General features: G+C 45.3%; 1 protein-coding gene across 1 annotated transcript; it reads left to right on the top strand.

The window, feature by feature from the left end:
• The first annotated feature begins 1,267 nt into the window (after positions 1-1,267).
• Positions 1,268-18,503, top strand: RCVRN (recoverin). The gene is made up of 3 exons (XM_084808472.1): positions 1,268-1,648; positions 10,846-10,957; positions 16,836-18,503. The coding sequence occupies exons 1-3, from the start codon at positions 1,268-1,270 to the stop codon at positions 16,922-16,924; spliced, it is 582 nt and encodes a 193-aa protein (XP_084664598.1). The 3' UTR covers positions 16,925-18,503.
• The last annotated feature ends 1,651 nt before the right edge of the window (positions 18,504-20,154 follow it).

Genomic DNA, 20,154 nt, shown 5'->3' with positions numbered 1-20,154 from the left:
TGATGGTATCTAGAACAGGGTCTCACTGGCTTGGGGTAAGTAAAGGTTGGGGTGGGGCAGGAGGAGATACTTGGACCCACCTCCATTATCAGGTTATAGCCTGCCTGCTTGCCTGCCTCTCAGATACTTTTTGGGGAAATTTACTTCATAAAACATACACACTCATCATAAAACTAATAAAGCTTTTCCTTATTTGTTTGTGTAGTCATGAGCTTTCTGCTTGAGTGTGTCTGTGGAAACATCTGTTTGCCTTTGGTCAATTCACTGTGCAACTTTGCCTTGAGGGAACTGGCACCTTACGTTTTCTCTCCATTTGGTTGAAAGTGAATTATTCAAACAAGTAATTGAGAGAGAGAAACACACACACTCCCTTTTCCCACCAGGATGGGATGGTTTAACTTGGGTTTGCAATTAGCCCCTGAGCTAGCTGTCTGTCTGTCTGTCTGTCTGTCTCTCTCTCTCCTCAGTGATTATAATAGGAGAGTGAGGTATGTGTTTAACAGCACAATCCTATGCATGTTCACTCAGAAGTAAGGCTTACTGTGTTCAGTGGGCTCACCCCTAAGTAAAGCAAGCGTTCAGAGGATTGCAGCTGAAATCTCTCTCTTTACAATTGGTGGGTCTTAAAAGCAGTTAACTTTGGCTGGGTCATCATGACGTTATGTGTCAGCCTATCAGCTGTTTGACGGTTTATTGACATTAATACTATGAATTTGCATAGTGCTTTACAGCTTAAGAAAATAAACATTTCTGGGGTCACCACAGCAATAACTGTCCATCCATCAGTCCCCACATATGCTGTCTCATCTATACCTCCATTCTTTCCGATACACCCCACCCCCCACTGTCTCTCTCATCTCCTCAGTCGGCCTCTGGGCTGGCACATGGTTGGAAACTCAGCAGAGCTATGGTGTTGAGGGAAGACAGGCCAGAAGGGCAACGGAGAGGGAGGGGGAAAGAAAGGTCCACAATGCTCAAATCCGATTTCCCTTGCACTAAAGAGCTTGGAGCAAATGTGATCAGCACAACCAAAATAGCCTCTCTCCCTCTCTTCGTGTGTGTAGTATGTGTGTTCGTGCATATATACTCATGGCCATCAAGTGTGGCAAGCCAAGGAGAGAGGGCTCCATGGTCCCCACCCATCCTGAGAAGTCTATATAAGAAGGTTCCCCGGGCACCAGCCAATCCACTGGTAGGTCGAAACAGGACGGGACGGACAAGCTAGGGACATTGGTAAAGTGGTGTGGGGTGAGCATACAGCCAAACAATGGGCAATAGTAAGAGTGGGGCCCTGTCCAAAGAGATTCTTGAAGACCTGAAGCTGAACACCAAGTACTCAGAGGACGAGCTGTGCAAATGGTATGAGAGTTTCCAGAAACAATGCCCCGACGGGCGCATCAGCCGGTCTGAGTTCGAGAAGATCTACGCCAACTTCTTCCCCAACTCTGACCCCAAGGTGTATGCACGGCACGTCTTCCGAAGCTTCGACAGCAATGATGACGGGACCCTTGACTTCCGGGAGTATATAATTGCACTCCACCTCACTTCGACCGGCAAGACTGACCTGAAACTCGAGTGGGCTTTCTCCCTCTTTGATGTAGACCGCAATGGAGAGATCAGCAAGAATGAGGTCCTGGAGATCATCACAGTGAGTGGGGAGGACGTGTGGGAAGTGGGGTGGGTGGGTGGGAGGTGCGGCTTTCTGGCAGGGACTTTTGGGCAGGAGGAGTGTACATGCAAGACACAGCCTGAGAACCTCCCCCCCCGAGATACCACATGGGTTGGAAGTGGGCTTCTTTACATTGGTGGGATTACAGGGGGATCTTCCCACATGATAGTGCCATAACAACACCGGACCTTTTACATGTTATTGTCTGAGGCCTCCCTGAAGAAGCCTCTCCAGTCGTTGTTGGGTTGTTTTTGTTCTTATTCCCTGAAATGGTTTGGATTATTTGGGCCATTGCCTCAGGCCTCCTTGCGGTCAGAACAATGTTCAGGTACATGGGCCCATCCATCTAAGGTGGGTTTTAGACCACCTTATTCCTGGATCAGAGTTAGCCGTAGAAACCATTCTCTGCTCCCATGGGAGGCAGAGTCACATGTCATGATTCAAGGTGGTACTATTTAAAAGGAAGGAAGGGTGGAGGGAACAGTTGGACATGTCACTGTCTTGACCCACCTCGAGGTGATTGGATGACAACAGATTACCTTGGCAGAGGACTTTGTCTTGTGCCCAAATGGAATTAGCCTTGCCCAGTGGGGGAAATCCTGTTACACTTGTTTAATGGGATGAGCTGGATTGGCAGAGCAATAAACAGTTCTAAATCCCCTTCTAATTTTATCTAATTTGCTTCAACTATCCCTATAGGGAGCAAATTTTCATTTTTTAAGGACGAAGGTAAGCCATTTTCATACACATACACACACACACACACACACACACACACACTTAAGGCCCAGAGTTGAATCCTTAAGTAAAGAATCAAATGTGGACTCTTCTATACTACTAATCTAAACTGGTTTGAAGCCCCAACAGTGTCTGGTAATTCTAATTTTGCGTTAACAGTACTTAAGAGATTCACAGGGAATTACAGTTTCCATGATTCTGTGGATCCATGACAGTTAAACAGGCTTGCAGCTAGTTTAAATCTGGAGTATAGGCAAGGCTTTGGCCTTGGTATCCCCAAAATGGGGACACTTCTTCTCAGGAAGACTGGCAAAACTGCAGAGTGAAACATTAAGCTCTCGTGGACTGACTCTTGTGTGACAATGCTGAGTTGAAAGTTGTCATGGTGACCATATACATTTGGCCTGACTTGCATCCCTCTGGATTTGACAGAGCTCTGTTATTCCTTTTTGCTGTCGGCTTCCTCTACTTTTCTGGTTTCTAGACTCCCCTCCCAATGTGTCTGCTGCAAGCCGTGGAAGGATAGAGCAATCTGAGATTAAAGTTGGATTAAAGGGGTTAAGGCCCTGACCCTCTCAGGGCTGCATTTGCCTTGTTTCAACTGTGCTGTCCAGAGAAACAGCTTCCTTTGACCTTGGGAAGGCGTGATGAGAAGGAGAAAATGTACCTGGCTGTAGGTTTAGGGACAAAGGCAAAGACTGAACAATTTTTCAATGTTTGATAGGGAAGAAGAAGGAGGGGAACGCAACAGAGAGCAAATATGGGGCCCGTTGTAAGCAGATGTAAGCAAACAGGTCTACCGTGAAAGACATCCAAAAAATGCACCATGGGCTCCTGTCCTGAACTGCTAATTATTTAAAAAAGAAGGGTAACTATGTTTTCGTAAACAACATGTTTCCCTAAAAAACAAGAGGCATTTAGCCCACCACTTTACTGTGGCTTCTGCTTCCGATTCTTTGTGGGATTAAGACTTTGCAGGATTATTTCCCACGGTTTTTCTTTCTCTGCCTTTCTATATGTTTCACTACATAACCTTTGGTGGCACTGTGGTGTAGCAGAATTACACAACTACACTAGCGTTTCATTCTCCCATTCCCCAAAATGCTGAATTTTCCCCAATACCCCGCCCCCACCCCACCCCCAGAAAGAATGGTACGAAAGCACAGGAGAGACCCTGGAGACCCTTGAACATTGTTCAAAGCACCTGTAAACTACCATGAGCGAGGAATCACAAGCACACAATAAATGCCTCATGTAGAACAGCTCAATTTCCATCGTATAACCAGGGTAAAATGAGGCGGTGGGGGGGGGAGAGTTTTGTGATCAAAGTCACTCCATGAAACCATGAGCCAAGCTAGGATTTTAACTAGTTCCCAGGCCCAAACCTTCCTATTCAATGTTCATTGGAGGGAGCAGTTAATAAACACACTCTGAAATGGGAGGAAATGAACTCATGTCTGGAAATGTCAGGAAATGTCTGATACCTTCCTGAAGCTGCCCTAAACGTGCAGAAGAACAAGGTGGTAGAGTCCTGAAGTAGTACAGTGGACTGTACCACTTCAGATTGCAGGTGTGGGAATGCCATTCTAGAATATTCTTTCTCAAAAAAATGCTCCCCTTTCAAATAGAAAAATAAGCACATAATGGAGAAAGATTATTTCTCAGTGTGTTTGCTCTCGCTCTTTCCCCCTCCCTCCCTGCTGTGCTACTTCTCTAACTTACAGGCAGTTTTTCTTTCAGTTGGGGAGTATTTAAAAGTGTGACACCTGCCCACCTTTTTTCTGAAGTGGTTCAGGCCAGTCTGTCACCAAATTTTGCTACATGTGTAGATCCATCCTGACTTGGAAGAGATCTTGGAACAATGGGCTCCCAGAGACTGCAGCAAATATAATTTCTTACCCGAAAATCTTTGCTGGCAAGCTATAGCCAGGCCAGCTATTGATTGATTGATTGCTTCAGCAGCACAAAGCCTGTGAGTTATCAAGGGGATTCTACAACTGCTTGTTTTCTTTAAATTAGTGCAATAAATAAGGCCTCTGGGTAAAGACTGGTTCAGATTCCCCTGTAATTTTTGCTTCGTTTCTAGGAAATTGCCCTTTTTGCTCTTTGTAGAAATTTGTAGTGAGATTTCCCTGTACAGTGGGGAATATCCTTGGCTCATCATCAAAGTAATTGAAGGTTAAAGGCAAAATAGAGGGTATACAGATGTACATATTTTTTCTCCCTCAGCTTGAGCCTGGATTCCCTACTTATGACCATTACAATCCATTTGGCAGACATTTCTGGCCACTTATTCCTGTTTGTGCCTGCTTGTTGTACCAAAATGCAGTCCCATACCTCCATTTTGCTACTGTAAACAGAAAACAGATCCTTTGGCTTGGATCAAGACATGGTTATACTTAGAGTAGACCCATCTTCAATCCCATTTATTTCAATGGGTCTGCTCTAAGTATGGCTAAGTCTGGGTCCAGCCCTCTCTTCCTAATTGAAGTTCTCAGTCTGTCATCCCTTGGCTCATTCTCCACATCCAAAGAGATTTGTACACTGCAGTGTAGTCACGTGATGTGTTTCAAAATGATGGATAAGCACCTCTTAAAAGGTCTTCAGAGCACTGAGTATTGAGGTAATGAGAGACAGAGCTTCTTCACATGGAGCTTTTATCCTGCTATTGAGATTGGTTACTCATGGAAGTTTGCGAGCCCTTTAGATGACGTTGTCAACCTCCAGGGCATCTCCCATACTACATTACCGTTATTTCATTTCTTAAAAGATCGGAGGTAATGAGCTATCAAATTTCAGCATTTGAGTTCATAGAATCATAGAATAGTAGGGTTGGAAGTTCTGCTTGAGTTCCCTGTGAAAAGAGGAAGACCCACAATAAGAGGAGCTAGACCACAGCGCCATATAGCGGCTGTACAATGAAACATATGGAAGACTCTGATAGGGGGGAAAAGGAGAGGGGAAGTGGGGGAAGGGAGTCTGTCATGATCCTGCATTTAAAATGGAAGCAGAAAGCCCTGTTTTAAATGTAGGATTTTAGGCTGGTGTAGAGATGCTCACAGTCTCAACATACATGGGAAACATGTTCAAACATCAATGTGTTGTAACCTTAGTACATAAAACTGATTTTGGGGATCATCCTCTACATTTTGACAACTTGAGATAACAAATTGTTGCACTTCACCAGGTTCTGGATTACCTATTTACAATGTCACATTCCTTTACACACATCACCAATTTCCCCTCGGCCCTTAAGAAAAGGCCACAGTATGGGTATACAGAACCAACGGTTACAGCTTTGAAAGTTGGACCAGGGTCAATATTCCAGGTTTAGCTCCGGACTCACTGGGTGACCCTAAGCAAGTCACTGTCCTTAGACCTTTACTCCTCTGTATATACCGCAGCAACAGCAGTGACTACTGCCCCAGGGCTGTTCTGAAGAAAAATGAAGTAAGGGAATTTAAAGAAATAAACTAACTGCTTGGAACTGGCCACCTTGAGAATGGGGGCAGTTGCCTCATCCAAATAAAACTGAACGAGGTATATTAGCTTATTTTGCATCATCTATTCCAACTTCAATGTCCAGGAAATTTATGCCATAATAATTTGTCTTTAAGGTGCTACAAGCCCCCTTGTTTTTGCTGTGAACACAAGCTAATGGAGCCACCCCTCTGGAAATCATGTTGCCCCCTCCCCACATTGATCAAAGCATTTGGGACGGGGAATTAGCATGGCGAGTAGCACAGAACGGGAGAAGAACAGGGAGATGGGCAGTAGGTTGGCTGTAGGGGAGCTTAGGCAGCAGCCTTCCTCAGCCTAGTGCCCTCCAGATGTGTCGGACAAATCCCATCAACCCGTGCCACATGGCCGTTTGTCATGCTGGCCTGGGATGATGGAAGCTGTAGTCCAACACATCTGGAGGGCTCTAGCTCAAGGAAGGCTCTTATAAGTTACGGCAGCCATGGAAGCTACAGGGAGTTGTAAAAGGCAACAGAGGGTTGAACTCAATGGTCTTGTAGGCCCCTTCCAACCCTATCATTCTATGAAAAGCCCAATCCTATGCATGTTTAGACAGAAAAAAAGGCCTACAACTCCCAGCATGCTGGGAGTTGTAGGCCTTTTTTTCTGTCTAAACATGTGTAAGATTGCACCCTATCTCAGCGTCTGACCCCTGGAAGCAGCACTGCCCAGCCCTCCTGGCTTCTGAGCCTTCACCAGGCACAGATAAAACATTTCGAAGTAGTTTCTTGCTGCAGGAGGACCAGAAGCTTGTTTTTATTAAATAAGGGGGCAAGCATGCCTAATTCCACAGTAGGTTACTTACTTACTACACTTATATCCCGCATTTCAGCCCAGAAGGCCTCAAGACAGCTCACAGTTTAAAATGAATTAAATAGCACTTCTTGTTCAGTCTTTTAAGGCAGAAAATTATTTATAATCCTTATGTTAGTTAGCACAACAAACCCCTGAGGCAGGTCAGAAATATTCCAATTTTACAGATGGGAAAATGAGTCTGTGGTGTCGAAGGGTGCACACCGAATTAACAGCTCCTTGAACCTTGGTATCTTAGATTTAAGCCCAGCATATTATCCATTGTACTGCCCTGGGTCCTAGATGTTATCATCTCTGCACATTGAAGCTGTGTGTGTATGATGGTCCCCCCCCCTAAATGTGGTACTTTAAAAATCCAAAATTAGCTAACCACAAAGCCCACATTTTAAAATCAGCATTTGGGGGGGGCGGTATTTATATTTTTACAGATCACACATACCTGCTGAAAGTTATAAATTTTGGATCTGGTTCTGGACTTTCCCTTCAGTGGAAATTGTCAGCACATCTTCAGATTGCTCTCTTAACAACCATAACAACAAGAAACTGGGTTTTGAAAAGTGAAATTGAAGCTGAGATTCTCAGCACTCCACAGATGTGTCCAGATTCCACATTAGAAGCCATTTTATCTGTCTCCATTATGTGAAAGGGAATGTCTAGGTTCCATAGAGGCTACCGCTTATTAACATTTCAGAGAGGTTAGTAAGACCTAGGAGTGTCTTGCATGGCAGCATACAGGATCTCTGGTTCTATGTATACAGTGATGTATGTAGTGAAGACAGCCTAAACAGTATCACAGGTGTGAACATAGTACTCGTGTTCCTTACACCAGCGAGCTAGGTTGCCATATTGTTTATTGACCCTGCTTCTGTGCTTTTAGCAGCAGACTAACATGCAAAAATGAAGCCCTTAATGGCACAGAGATAAGTGGTGGCAAAAACTAAAGCCTAGGAATGGGAGAAAAAAACACACATTGCCATTCCTACCAGAATTGCAAAAATTTAGTATGAGAAGCTTTTCCTAGAGTGGAGATGGGGAAAAACTTAGCCTGTTTAACTTGTCTGTGTGAGGGCTGCTTCTTTAAAGTCACAGTAATAGGACCAGTGAAAGAAAGATGGCAATCCAGCAAGATTCTGTCATGATAATTCCAAACCAAAAGAAGCTGCTGAAATGCAGCATTTTCAGCTAGATTTAGCTATATGGTTCTTAGGCCTGTACCAGAACAGGAAGAATTGAAGGAAGGGTCTACAGGTTCAGGTTCAACCTGAGATGAAAGGAAATAAGTTTCAGTACAAGATGAGGTGGCCCTATAGTTTTGATCTGTAAGTAACAGTGAATGAGGCCCAAGTCTGGAGTAGGTAGCCCATTGGACTTGGTCCTGATAACAAGGGGAAGGAAGAACAACAGGGGCAACTGGCTCTTTTGTATAACAGCTCACAGGCACAGCCTCCTCTCAAGCCACTTAAGCAGTTTCCCCTGGCACCTGTCATGTAGACAGACCCCAAACCACCACTCTGCCCTGCCCTCAAGCCACCTGGAGCGTCACATAATCTCCTGTAGGTCAAGGATTAACTCAGCGGTATAAATATATACGTTCCACTTTCTCCCCCTGAAATAGCCTCCAGAGAAGCAGGGTTTATAGGGTGGCCACTTTCACATCATCAAAGAAGAGGACATGCATCACCCAAAAAGTGGACAAAAGAGGACACCAATTGACATAAAAGCTGCATATACAAATATATAGAGATAGATGGAAATGTGGACATTTAAATAGAAATGCAAAAATCAGTCCTCACCATAGTGGAGAGGACTGACAAGGTGATCTGTGTGCTTGCTCAGTCTGCTGTCTGGATGCTGCTGACGGGCAACTTCAAGGCCCCCGCTCTCCCTCCCTCGGTTGTTTTTTTTTTTAAATCTTTAAACCTACCTCGGCCTGGATAGCCCATCAAATAGAGGACCCCATCAAAGAGCAAACTGTCCTCTGCCAGCTCTCCAAAGTAGAGGACTGTCCCCTGTAAAGTACAACACCTGGTCACCCTAGTGTATCTTTTAGGCACCAGAAACCAGACATATTAACTTTGGCTCCAGGTGGAAGGGAAGCGTGGATCTACTCTGGTGAACCAGGTCTCACCAGGGCCAGGGGGCAGAGTCTGGAGCAAAACAAGACAACTGGGAATGAAAATGTGCCTCAGAACAGGGAAGAGCAAGATGGCGGCTTCATGGGAAGCAGATGAATTAAAAGAAAGGAGCACTGATGAGCCAGCTCACTATGTAACGTTCCTTTCCCACAGTTCCTACATCTGCCCACTGTATAGTTCTCCTCCTCCCATCCATATATGCAAGGTGTACAGCAGGGCTCCCTTCACACTGAGCTTTTATCCTGCGATTGGGATTGCTCCTTCAGGGAAGTTTGAGGGCTCTTTACATGACCCCATGACCCTCCTGCACTAAATGCCCTTTGTTCCATTTTTAAATAGATTGCAGATAATGAGCTATCAAATTACCCCATTGTGTTCCACTTCAGTTTCCTCCATGAAAAGAGTAAAGGCAGGAAGGAGATCAATGAAAGATAATGGAAGACTCAGACAGGGGAGAAGGAGGGGGAAAGGGGAGTGGGTGAAGAAGGGTGTGGGCGAAGAAGGGTGTCGTTGTGATCCTGCATTTGTGAAGAAGGGCGTCGTTGTGATCCTGCATTTAAAACGGAAGCAGAAAGGCCTGTTTGAGCTGCAAGCTTGTAGGCTGGTGTAGAGATGCCCCAAAGGTGAGAAATATGTGGCCCTCCAGATGTTGTTGGACTACAGCTCCTATCTTCCACTGACCACTAGCCCTGCTGGTTGGGACTGGTCACCCCTGCTTTAAGCTAACTCTCCATCTGAGCTCATGCCAGGCTAATCTCTCTATCTAGACAGTGTGACATAGTGATTAAGAGTGTTGGACTTGCATGAAGCGCATGGGAGGATCTTGACCTGCTGACATACAAATTCAGTGTGACTGCTGCCTACATAGGAATGGTTGGAAGAGAAGATGGGGCTCACCTATGGCTGCTGTACCCTGAAGGTCAATGGAGGAAGGGTGGGATATAAATGTGATAACCAGCCAGCTGAAACCCTTTTTTGCATTTCTCTCCATTTTCTTTTATTCTAGCTATCAGCCTCCAGTATCCTTTCCTACTTTCTATCTCTGTACTTACACATTCACCTACTCTACCCTGCAGAAAAGAGCAGCCAAAATGATCAAGGGGCTGGAGCAACTCCCCTTGGTTGGTTGTGGCTTTTTAGCTTAGGAACAAGAGACAAGTAAGCAGGGGACATGACACAGGTTCATAAAATTATGTGGGACATGGTGAAAATGGACAGAGGGACCTCTCTCCCTCTCTCTCTCCCTCTCATAATACTAGAACCTGGGGTCATTCAATGGGGCTGAGTGGTAGGAGATGCAGGACCGATAAAAGGAGGGCCTTTTTTACACAATTAAACTATGGAATTCGCTCCCACAACAGGTAATGATGGCTGTCAACTTGGATGGCTTTAAAAGGGGCTTAGACAAATGCATGGAGGTAAAGACTACCAATAGTTACTCGTCACAATGGCTATATATTACCTCCAGTGTCAGGGGCAGTAGGGCTCTGTATGCCAGTTGCTTGTGGGCCTCCCACAGGCACCTGGTTAGTCACTGTGTGCGATGGGCCTTTGGCCTGATCCAGCATGGCTCTTCTTATCTTTTTACCCTCTAACATGCCCCTTCTATCTCCCTGCCCCTTTAGGGGTGTTCATAAGTTTCTGCTCTCCTTGATCCTACCAACAGTGGTATCTTAAAACCAGCTACATTGTGTTTATGTTCACACCCTCCATCCATGGGGATCGTGTGTATTTAAGAAGAACGTGAGCAGGGTCTCTCTGGGAAGGGAATGAGGTATTGTGTATTAGAACAGAGGAGCTGGGAGCCAGGACTCCTGGGTTTTCTGGAATGGGGATGGGATATAATCCACTGGGGAAGAGGGGAGACAGATGCCTCAGGTAGCTCTGCAAACTGAAATCTACTAATATTAACATATTATCTAACACTGCGTTCTGAGCAGTTGTTTACATTTCCTCTTTTCCTTCTGCCAGGCAATATTTAAGATGATCCCTCCAGAAGAGCAGAAGACCTTGCCTGATGATGAAAACACCCCCCAGAAAAGGGCTGACAAGCTGTGGGCATATTTTGACAAGGGAGATATGGGTAAGTGCTATTCCTCTCCCCTCCACCCCCTCCTTCCCTCACAGGCCAAGCCTTTCTCCTCTTTGCCACGAGGACAGGTGGGTGGGGATGGTATTTGGCCGCTATATCAACACAGCAGGTTACAACCAGACACAGGGCTACTAATTCAAAGGCATTGAATTGTCTTTTCCTACTTTGCCTTTTCCTCCTCAAGGGATTTTTTTTCTGCTGAGAAAAAGCATGAAAGAAGTGGCAGGAAAACACAAGGGTGGTGGTGGTTTACAAATGGAAGCTGTCATCGTTCAGAACGCTTCTAAAATTCTGTGTTTGAGGCAGGGTAATTGCCAGATAAAAGCCATGCCTAGAAGCACCCATTGTGCAGCTGTTCCAGCTTTTCCTCCCTAACGGATTTTTCTGTGGTAAGAAAAAAGATGGAAGAAGTGGTGGGAAAACACAGGAGGGTTACAATTTGAAGACAACATGAATGAGACAAAGCAACTGTATGACAACAACCTTGTCTGGAAACACGCCCAGTTAATTGCACTTAGGTCCCACTGAAATCAACGGGACAAGTTAGTCAATATGACTGCAGTACAACTAACTTAACCTGGATCCAAAGCACTGATACTGACCTGCCTGACTCATTTTGCTATTTATTTGCCCAGCCTCAGTTGATGAGTTATACGGAACTCTGCCACTACATGGAATGGAAAAGTGAAGAGTTGTGTCTGGCTTGAAATCTTACCTATTTTTACACTTACAGGCCTAATTCGTGCTCATGCACACATGCGCTCACACACAGTCATTTTATGTATAATATTTTTTGTGATCTTTGAGTTTGTCTAATAAAGATATTACAGTATATGATTTTGGAATGTTTACATATATGGGCCTTTGGTCCAACATAGCAACAATAATGGTTTCAAAATAACCTTCAACACTTTACGGATTAAGTTAGATAGTATCAGTGCTGGCTCCAGGTTTTTGAGGGTCCTTGGGCAAGATACCCCAAATGGTCTCTGCCCCTCAATGAGTCTACCTTCTGCCATTGCCACCCGCTGCTACGAAACCCCCTTACCTTTCTCTGCTGGGGTCCGCGGGGTGGTGGTGATCTGGTCCTCACCCAGAATCCTTGACGGGGGGGAGGCGATCCGTTCCTCCCCCCCGGAATCCTCCCCAGCTGGCTCTGCTCCACGGCGTGTCTGCGGATTCGCCAGCTGGGCTGATCCGCAGCCGGGCTGCTGCAGAAGCAAATGGCATCCTGCGTAGGCGATGCCATTTGCGTCTGTGCTTTAGCTGTGATAGGCTACGTAAATATTTACGTAGCCTATCACAGCTACAGCAGCGACGCAAATGGCATCTCCTATGCAGGACGCCATTCGCGGCCACACATCGGAGCAGCGGCTGGATCCGGACCGCCAGAGGCAGGTAGGATCTGGTCTGCGGGGATTTCACGGGGTGGCAGGGGGGATTGCTCTGCTCTGCCACGGACTCCGAGGCGCTGTATTCTAAAGAATCTGGCCTCACTGGAGTCCGTGGCGGAATTCTCCGCCATCCCTACTATTGAGCCTCATCCAGGTTGCAATGGAGGAGGAGCAAGTCAGTGGGCCCCTGCTGGGGTGTGGACCCTCAGCAGGTGCCTGACCATGCCTACCTTTGACCCAGCCCTATATGCTCATAACACCTCTGTCTCACTGCCCGAGGCTTGCAAGTTCCACCCCCTTCCCAGCATGCAATGCTGAAGACTTTACTCTCGTACTCTGCAATCACTTGTCCTGCATTGATTTAAAAGCCAAGGTTGTGTTTGACCCTTGTTAAATATATGCTAGAAAAAAATAGCCTTGTCCTATGATCTGAAGCCTTTCTACATGAGGCTTCTATTTTGTGCTTGTGACTGCTCACTCACGGTAGTTGCAGGTCCTTTGCATGATGTAGTCATCCTCCAAGCCTTCTCCCACCCTTTGCAACCATTATCATGTTTTTTTCCCTAATGATGAAAGTCTGCTATTATTTAGAAAAGGCATTATAAAGCTCTGTGTAATTGCACAATTCTGCTATATGACAGCGCCATCTAGTGGTTGCATAATGAAACATATGGATAAGCAGAGAAAGGAAAAACCCCAGGAAAAAATACATGTAAAGGAACCAATTTTAATCCTGCAAAAAATCTGGAAGCAGAAGCCCTGATAATGGTGCAGGATAAAAGCCTAATGTAGAAATGGCACTGTTATCAAAAAGGGCTTCACCAGCAGGTAAAATGGTAGCCAACTTCGTGATCACATGTGTGTCAATCAACATGCATTAGACAAATGGGGGAGAGACACTGTTGTTGTTGGACCTCAATTCCTATCAATCACAGTGAACATGACCAGTGGCAGGGATGGTGGGAGTTGTTGTCCAACAACCTCTAGAGGACCACATGGTCCCCACTCCTGCATCAGAGAGAAGATGCCTCCACCGACACACCTAACTTGCAGTGTGATCTATGCATGTCTACTCGGAGGTAAGTCCCCTTTGATTTCAAGTAGGCCTACTCCCAGGCTATCCTATCCACCAGGCCTGGGGGATGCGTAGCCCTCCAAATGTTGTTGGACTGCAACTCCCATCATTCCTTACCATTGGCTATTCTGGCTAAGGATAATGAAAGTTGCAGTTCAACAATAACTGGAGGGCCACGTTTTCCAGCACTGCTATACACGTACCTGGGAGCATGCCTCATTGAAATCAATGGGGACTTACTTCTGGGCAGACATCGATAGGATTGCACATGTGGACATTTAACTTCTGAAAGTGGCTGGGGCTGAAACCTGAAGAAGAGCAAATCTATCCATTTACATGAAGCAAAGTGTTTTTAACAAGGCATCCTCAGAAGGACAAAAAAATGGTACAAAATACAGGCAGTGATTTATCACTGACAGGTATTGCAGAACAGGGACAGTCGGTGTTTAGGCTGTCTATATGAAAGCTTGGCCTTCAACAGTAGTTGATTTTACATTCATCATAGCTAAATTGACTGTCAGCTTCACTTGTACAGTGACTGATAAGCAGTTGTTAATGTTTGCTACAGAAATATTTAATTTATAAGGTTTATATTTGGTTTTTATCTCTCACTCTGGGGATTTTGTATAATGTGCAGTTCTCTTTTTGTCATTTAACCTATTGTCTATACAACATAAATTAGTTACTGTATCAGGATTCCCAAACGCTGCTGTTGCGGGCCTCTCAAAATCAGGAGCGGTGAGAGGGGGAAAGCATTCTTTCTCTCCTGATGAAATCAAGAATTGATTCATAAGATACTTTACACCGAAACTTCCTCCCCCACCCCAACCCAAATTAACTCCCCACCAAAAGTCAACTCAAGTGAAATGCATGTGTTATCCTGTCCTTTTGATCAAACAAACGTATTTTCCTAGGTTATGGACCAGCCCATGTTTGGATGCCTGAATTCTTTGTTTTCTTCCCATATCAAAACACTGGTGATTTTTGACCAGGGGTGGGGGCTTTCCAGTATCCTCAAAACAAATTCTAATATAAAGTGTTTCCCCACCTTCCATGGAAGGGTAGCCATAAAAAGCTGCATGTAGATTTTAAGTTGGCCTATACACAAGACAATTGTACCTATTTTGTTGGTACTAATTTCCAGAGGGGTGGCTGTGTTAGTCTGTTGCAGCAAATACAACGAAGAGACTTGTAGCACCTTAAAAACTAACTTATTTATTAAGGCATAAGCTTTCATGCATCTGATGAAGTGGGCTGCAGTCCAAAAAAGCTTATGCCATAATCCATTTGTTAACCTTGAAGGGGCTGCAAGACTCTTCGTTGCTTTTGTTGGTGCTGCAAACAGAAGCATACAGGTTTAAACCCAAACACACTATTCTGTATCATTCACAGGTCCTTCCGCACAGTACAGAGCACCCTGGGGAGACAAAAGAGGCACCAGGGTTGTAAATACCGCTTGTCTAATGGCCTCTGATGTGAAAGAATCATCCTCAGGTGGATTAGACAGGGAAACTGGAAACTGGAAGAGAGTTATTTCCTTTCAACCAGGTCTGGCGTCAAGGGTAGGCATGGCTGGGCCCTTGCCGAGGACCCACTGACAAGAGCCCCCTGGACTTGCACCTTTTCACCTGCTTGTTCACCGCCTGTCTCTTGCTCTGGCTAGACAACAGCGATGTTGAGGGGGAGCAGTAGATGGCCAGCTTGCTCACTGCCTGTCTGCCTAGCAAGCGGTAGCAGTGATGGGGAAACAGGATGAGGAGCAAGGGCAGCCGGCGACAGTGGCGGTGTGAATGTGTCTGACAGAGGGGGCCCAATGAGGGTGATTGGCCAAGGGCCCTTAAAAACCTAGAACTAGCACTGCTCTCAAGCCTTGGTTATGCCTACAAATAACTAGCTTGTGTGAAATCAAGATGTCCAGAAAAAAAATATATATGCGGGTTTCTAATAAAAGCAGCAACACTAAGCCGATAAACTGGATAGATGATTTGATTCCAAGCCTTTTCAGCAAGGAAGTCCCTGATTAAATAAATTAACTATTTAAAATTTAATCAATGCTTTTAAAAAAGTTAATTATTTGTAATATAAATTCTTACAAAAGCTGCCATCAGCAAACGCCTTGTCGGAAGAGGCATTCCCGCCATCCCTCACAAGGGAGGGGATGCGCCTTCTAATGCATCACCTCAAAGCAAAGTATGCTTTCCCACCTCTTCAGCAGTAGCAATTTATTCATAGGTGTACTTTTTCCTATTTAGGGTGTGATCCTATGCGTGTTTAGACAGAAAAAAGTCCTACAACTCCCAGCATTCCCCAGCCACTTATTTATTTATTTATTGCATTTCTACCCCGCCTTTTTTCCTCTTGCAAGGAACCCAAGGCGGCTTACATTATCCTCCTCCTCTCCATTTTATCCTCACAACAACAACCCTGTGAGGTGGGTTGGGCTGAGAGTCTGTGACTGGCCCAAAGTCACCCAGTGAGCTTCCATGGCCGAGTGGGGACTAGAACCCGGATCTCCCAGCTCCTAGTCCAGTACTCTTGCCACTACACCACACTTGTCTAAACATGGATAGGATTGCACCTTTAACTGCTTTAATTAAATCAATTAAAATTCACACAATAGAGTGTGGTTTTGTTTAAGGTTTAAAGCAGTGTCCAGATTATTACACCTTCAGGGAGGCTGTAGTTGCAGATTCCTCTATGGGCATAAGGTTGGACTAAATGCCTCTGGGATTCTTTCCAGCACTGTGGTTCTCTAACGAAACCTTTATTTAACTGAGTGACAGCTGGTGTGGCATGGTGACTAAAAGCATGAGTTATGAAACTGGGGGTGTTTCCGGATGAGGCTTTTGTGCAACACCTTGCCTCATTCACAGAAACTTATGGGGATCCAGATATCATCCTGATTCTTCAGTCTTTTTTCTTCCTACAAAAAAATCCACCATCAGCAATACAGAGATAATATTGGCCCACCTTACAGGACTATTGAAAGGTTTATAACACAAGGATATATATGGAGTGCTTTAAATTCAATAAAATCCTATGCATGTCTACTCAGATATCAGTCCAATTGAGTTAAATGGGCTTTACTCACAGGATTGCAGCCCAAAGCACCAGACAAATCCAAAGCATCACTATAACAACTTCCAAGGACTGACTTTGCACAGCCAGCCAAAATATAGGCAAACTTTTGTTTAGCCAGGCTTGAAATTGCTGCTAGCGAATCCCACCCCCACAGAAATTGTGCCGTCTTCCCCAAGAATCAAATACTCCAACTTGACTAAATGCTGTCACTTATCACCAGTTAACCTAATCCTTGTGGCTCCATCTCAGCAGTTACCTTGTTTGGTATATATACTACACGCTACTCATTTTTCTATATGTGTATTTTATTTTATTGCAGATAAAATTGCTGAAAAGGAGTTTATTGATGGGGTGATGAAGAATGATGCAATAATGAAGCTCATCCAGTATGAGCCCAAGAAAAAATAGGAGCTTCAGTGTTGATGGACAGGAGGAGGCAAAAGCACAGAGATGTAAAAAGTGTGTGTGTGTGTGTGCGCGCGCGCGCGTGTGTGTGTGTGGGAGAGAGAGAGGGAGAGAGAGAGGGAGAGGGAGAGGGAAAGGCAGGAGGAATATTGTAACATTCCTCAACTCTACTGTGTGTGCGTGTGCGTGTGTGTGTGCCTGTATGTGAGAGCGCAAGCATTTGCCTGAACACATACAAAAAAGGAAAAAGAGTGCAACTATAAACACATGTGTACCCTTTTCTCAACTAACCCCCTGCGTGCTCTGTTAGCGGTAGTCCCGCATCCATTCCTATCCTTTGACTTTTCCAGGATTTTTTTTTTTGGGGGGGGGGTACAGGATGTAGTCCTGACGACCGTAGAACACTCACCTGAGCTGGCAATATTTGTAAGGGAAAAAAAGAGGAAGTAAAACAAGGAAAGAGTAGAGGATGAGGAACAGAAAGAAACAAGGGAAAAACATTTGGGAAAATAAGGTGGATAGAGTTGGTGGACTTTGTCCAGGGGGACCTGGATTCAGATCTCCACTTTGCCATGAAGCTTGCTGGATGATGTTGAGCCTATCAGGATAATTGTGAAGATAAAATCATGGGGGAAACACAGGTAGCTCACCGTAAATTCCTTGGAAGGAGGAGAAACAAAAAGATGAAGGAATCAACAGGAAAGACCTCTTAATGCCGGAAATAACCTGAGCACCCCTCTTGGAGAACTCTGGTGTCCTGGGTCATCACACATTGTTGCCCCATTCTTTACTGACCGTTTCTCTCCCATCATATAGCAGCCCCTTAGCCACCAACTCCCCATCACTACCCCTGGCATAAAGCTGCTAACCAGTCCCACATTGGATTTTAACATTACTTAGGGGGGTGACTTGCAGCCCTAGGGCTAAGCACGTAAGCATACTCAAATCTGTGGGGCTTACTTCCTGGTAAACAGGCTTGGAATTGCAGCCTAACACATTTCTCTACATCAGGGCCGCTTAGCCTGCATTTTCGTGTGAAAGCTTAGCACATTTTACCAGCACATGCATCACGGTTTTGTCATTGTACTTCTCTGTTAAGGCTCATTTCTCTTTCTTTCTCTGTTCTTACCCCCACACTCCCTGAGGGGGTATTTAAAATGCCCCTTGCAAATGCACCCTCCCCTTTTGCTTGTTTTGGAGAGGGTGAGTGGGCTAACAGAAACATGGGAGCTGACATCATTATTTCTAGATGCGGATTTTTATGCACTTCTGTTGCTTTCCTTCCTCTGTCTCACTAGCGTATTTGTTTAAAATAAAGGGGGAGTTACTTTTTAGGGAAGGGGTGGCAGGTGGTTAATTTACTAACGGCAGGGGGGCATGTTTACATTTATGTACCATGTCAGTTTTTCAACAAAGGGCATTGTGTGTAACGGACTTTGCACTGTGGAATATGTTCAAAATGTACATATTTTATCAAGGTGGTGGATATTGGGGGAAATTTGGTATTCCCCCCCCCCCCATGGGACCACCTGCTGGGGAGGGAAGATTCCAGAATGCAGGAGGAACATATTTAATAAAGTGCTATGCCAAACTCGCCCCGAGAGGGCAGTGCAGATCATTCTACCACAGAATAATTTCACAAGATCTTAGAAATTCAGTTCCGAGTGTCCCCAACTATGCAGAGATCTGATTTGCTGCAGCAGAGGGCCAGGCACTGAAGTGAGCACCACAGCTCCCTACACCAATGGCAAGTTCATAAGCAATCGCTATACACTGCAAAAGTTCACATGAAACTATTCCTCCGAACAAAATACAATTTGTGATCAAGGAAACTCCCCCACCTTTAAACACAGCAGTGCAGCAAGACAAGGTTCTCCTAAGTAGCTCCCAGCTCTCTAGCTCCCTTCCCTCATTTTCAGGGAACCCAGGAGTCCTGACGCCCAGCTTTCCCTGCTTTAACTTATTTTAATTTTATTTCTGGAGTCAGCTTGCCAATTCTGGGTTTGTGTTGTGTTCCCAATGTCTTTTCTCTCACACGCACACTTGACAGAAGCATATCAAGACAGAAGTTTAGCAGAGGAAGCTTTTCCTAGCAGCAAAGCGATGGAGGGAGTTTCAGCTGCTTAATTCTTTCTCATCACCCTGCAGTTATATAAACAGGAACAGGGGCAGTTAAAAAAAAAAAAGCAACTTAGATTCTCCAGTTTTAGCTCTTACAGCTTGAAGAGTTGCATGAAACTCCATATTCCAGGGAATGCTTCCCCTGTTGAATTCCGGTCTTATGCATCCATTAAAGCAGGAATGGGGAACATGTGGCCCTCCAGATGTTGGACTGCAATTCCTCACTGACTGGTATGCAGCCCCCAACAGATTACACCCGGAGGACCACAGCCCTTGACAGAAAATGTTTCCCAACCTGAGTTATACCTTGAAATTGCCCAGCATGGCCTCTTTTCCCATTCCCTCCCCAGTCCTCACCACTGGCTATGCTGATAGGAGTCACAATCTGCCAACATCTAGAGGACCACACAGCCCCCACCCCTGCATTAAAGGCACAGATTCTGTCTGTAAACAAAGCAGCAGTCCAGTCTTCTAACCCAATTTTGGTCCCTCCAAAGCTTTACTTTGACATATGACTAGGAGGAGGATGTGGGGTGGGGGAGCAGGAGGGAGGTTATATAATCGGTCTCCTTCCCTCGTGCTCTGTGGAGTTTTAAGCACAAGCCAGTTAGAGTTGATCGCTAATCCCCCTGTGGAAAGGATGCTGTAAATAAGGTTGGAAGGAGCTTATGATAATCAGCTAGGAGAGTAGAACAAGGGGGGAGGGCACACAGCTCCCCTCCAGCTCAGAAATGTTACCTCACAGGCACTCCAGCCAGTTCTCCCACCTCATATAGCCCGTAAAAATGACCCAAATGGCAGCAAAGCCATCGCTAAAAATAATTTTAAAAAGAAGCCAAACACAAAAATTGGTAATATGCAATGCGCCCCCTTCACTTCTTGCTTTGAATGTGGTAAGCAAGCGCCACCTGGTGGAAAGAGTGGGAGGTTATATCCACAAGCACTATATCGTGGAGGGAGGAGTAGGGATGCTGGAGGAATTGAGACAGACTGAAATGAGCTTGGTTGTCTAAAAATCCGACCTGCGGAATCCGCTGCGGGGCGACCCCCACAGGCTGTGTGGAGTCCGTGGGCTTTCAGATGATTTTTTTTACTTTCCCAAAATTTACGCA

Source organism: Heloderma suspectum, chromosome 6 (genome assembly GCF_057233095.1).
Source record: "Heloderma suspectum isolate Gila_16-S chromosome 6, 16-S_ref, whole genome shotgun sequence".
Taxonomy (NCBI): Eukaryota; Metazoa; Chordata; class Lepidosauria; order Squamata; family Helodermatidae; genus Heloderma; species Heloderma suspectum.
The sequence above is the reverse complement of the archived record's forward strand: the minus strand, read 5'-3'. Positions and strand labels throughout refer to the sequence as shown.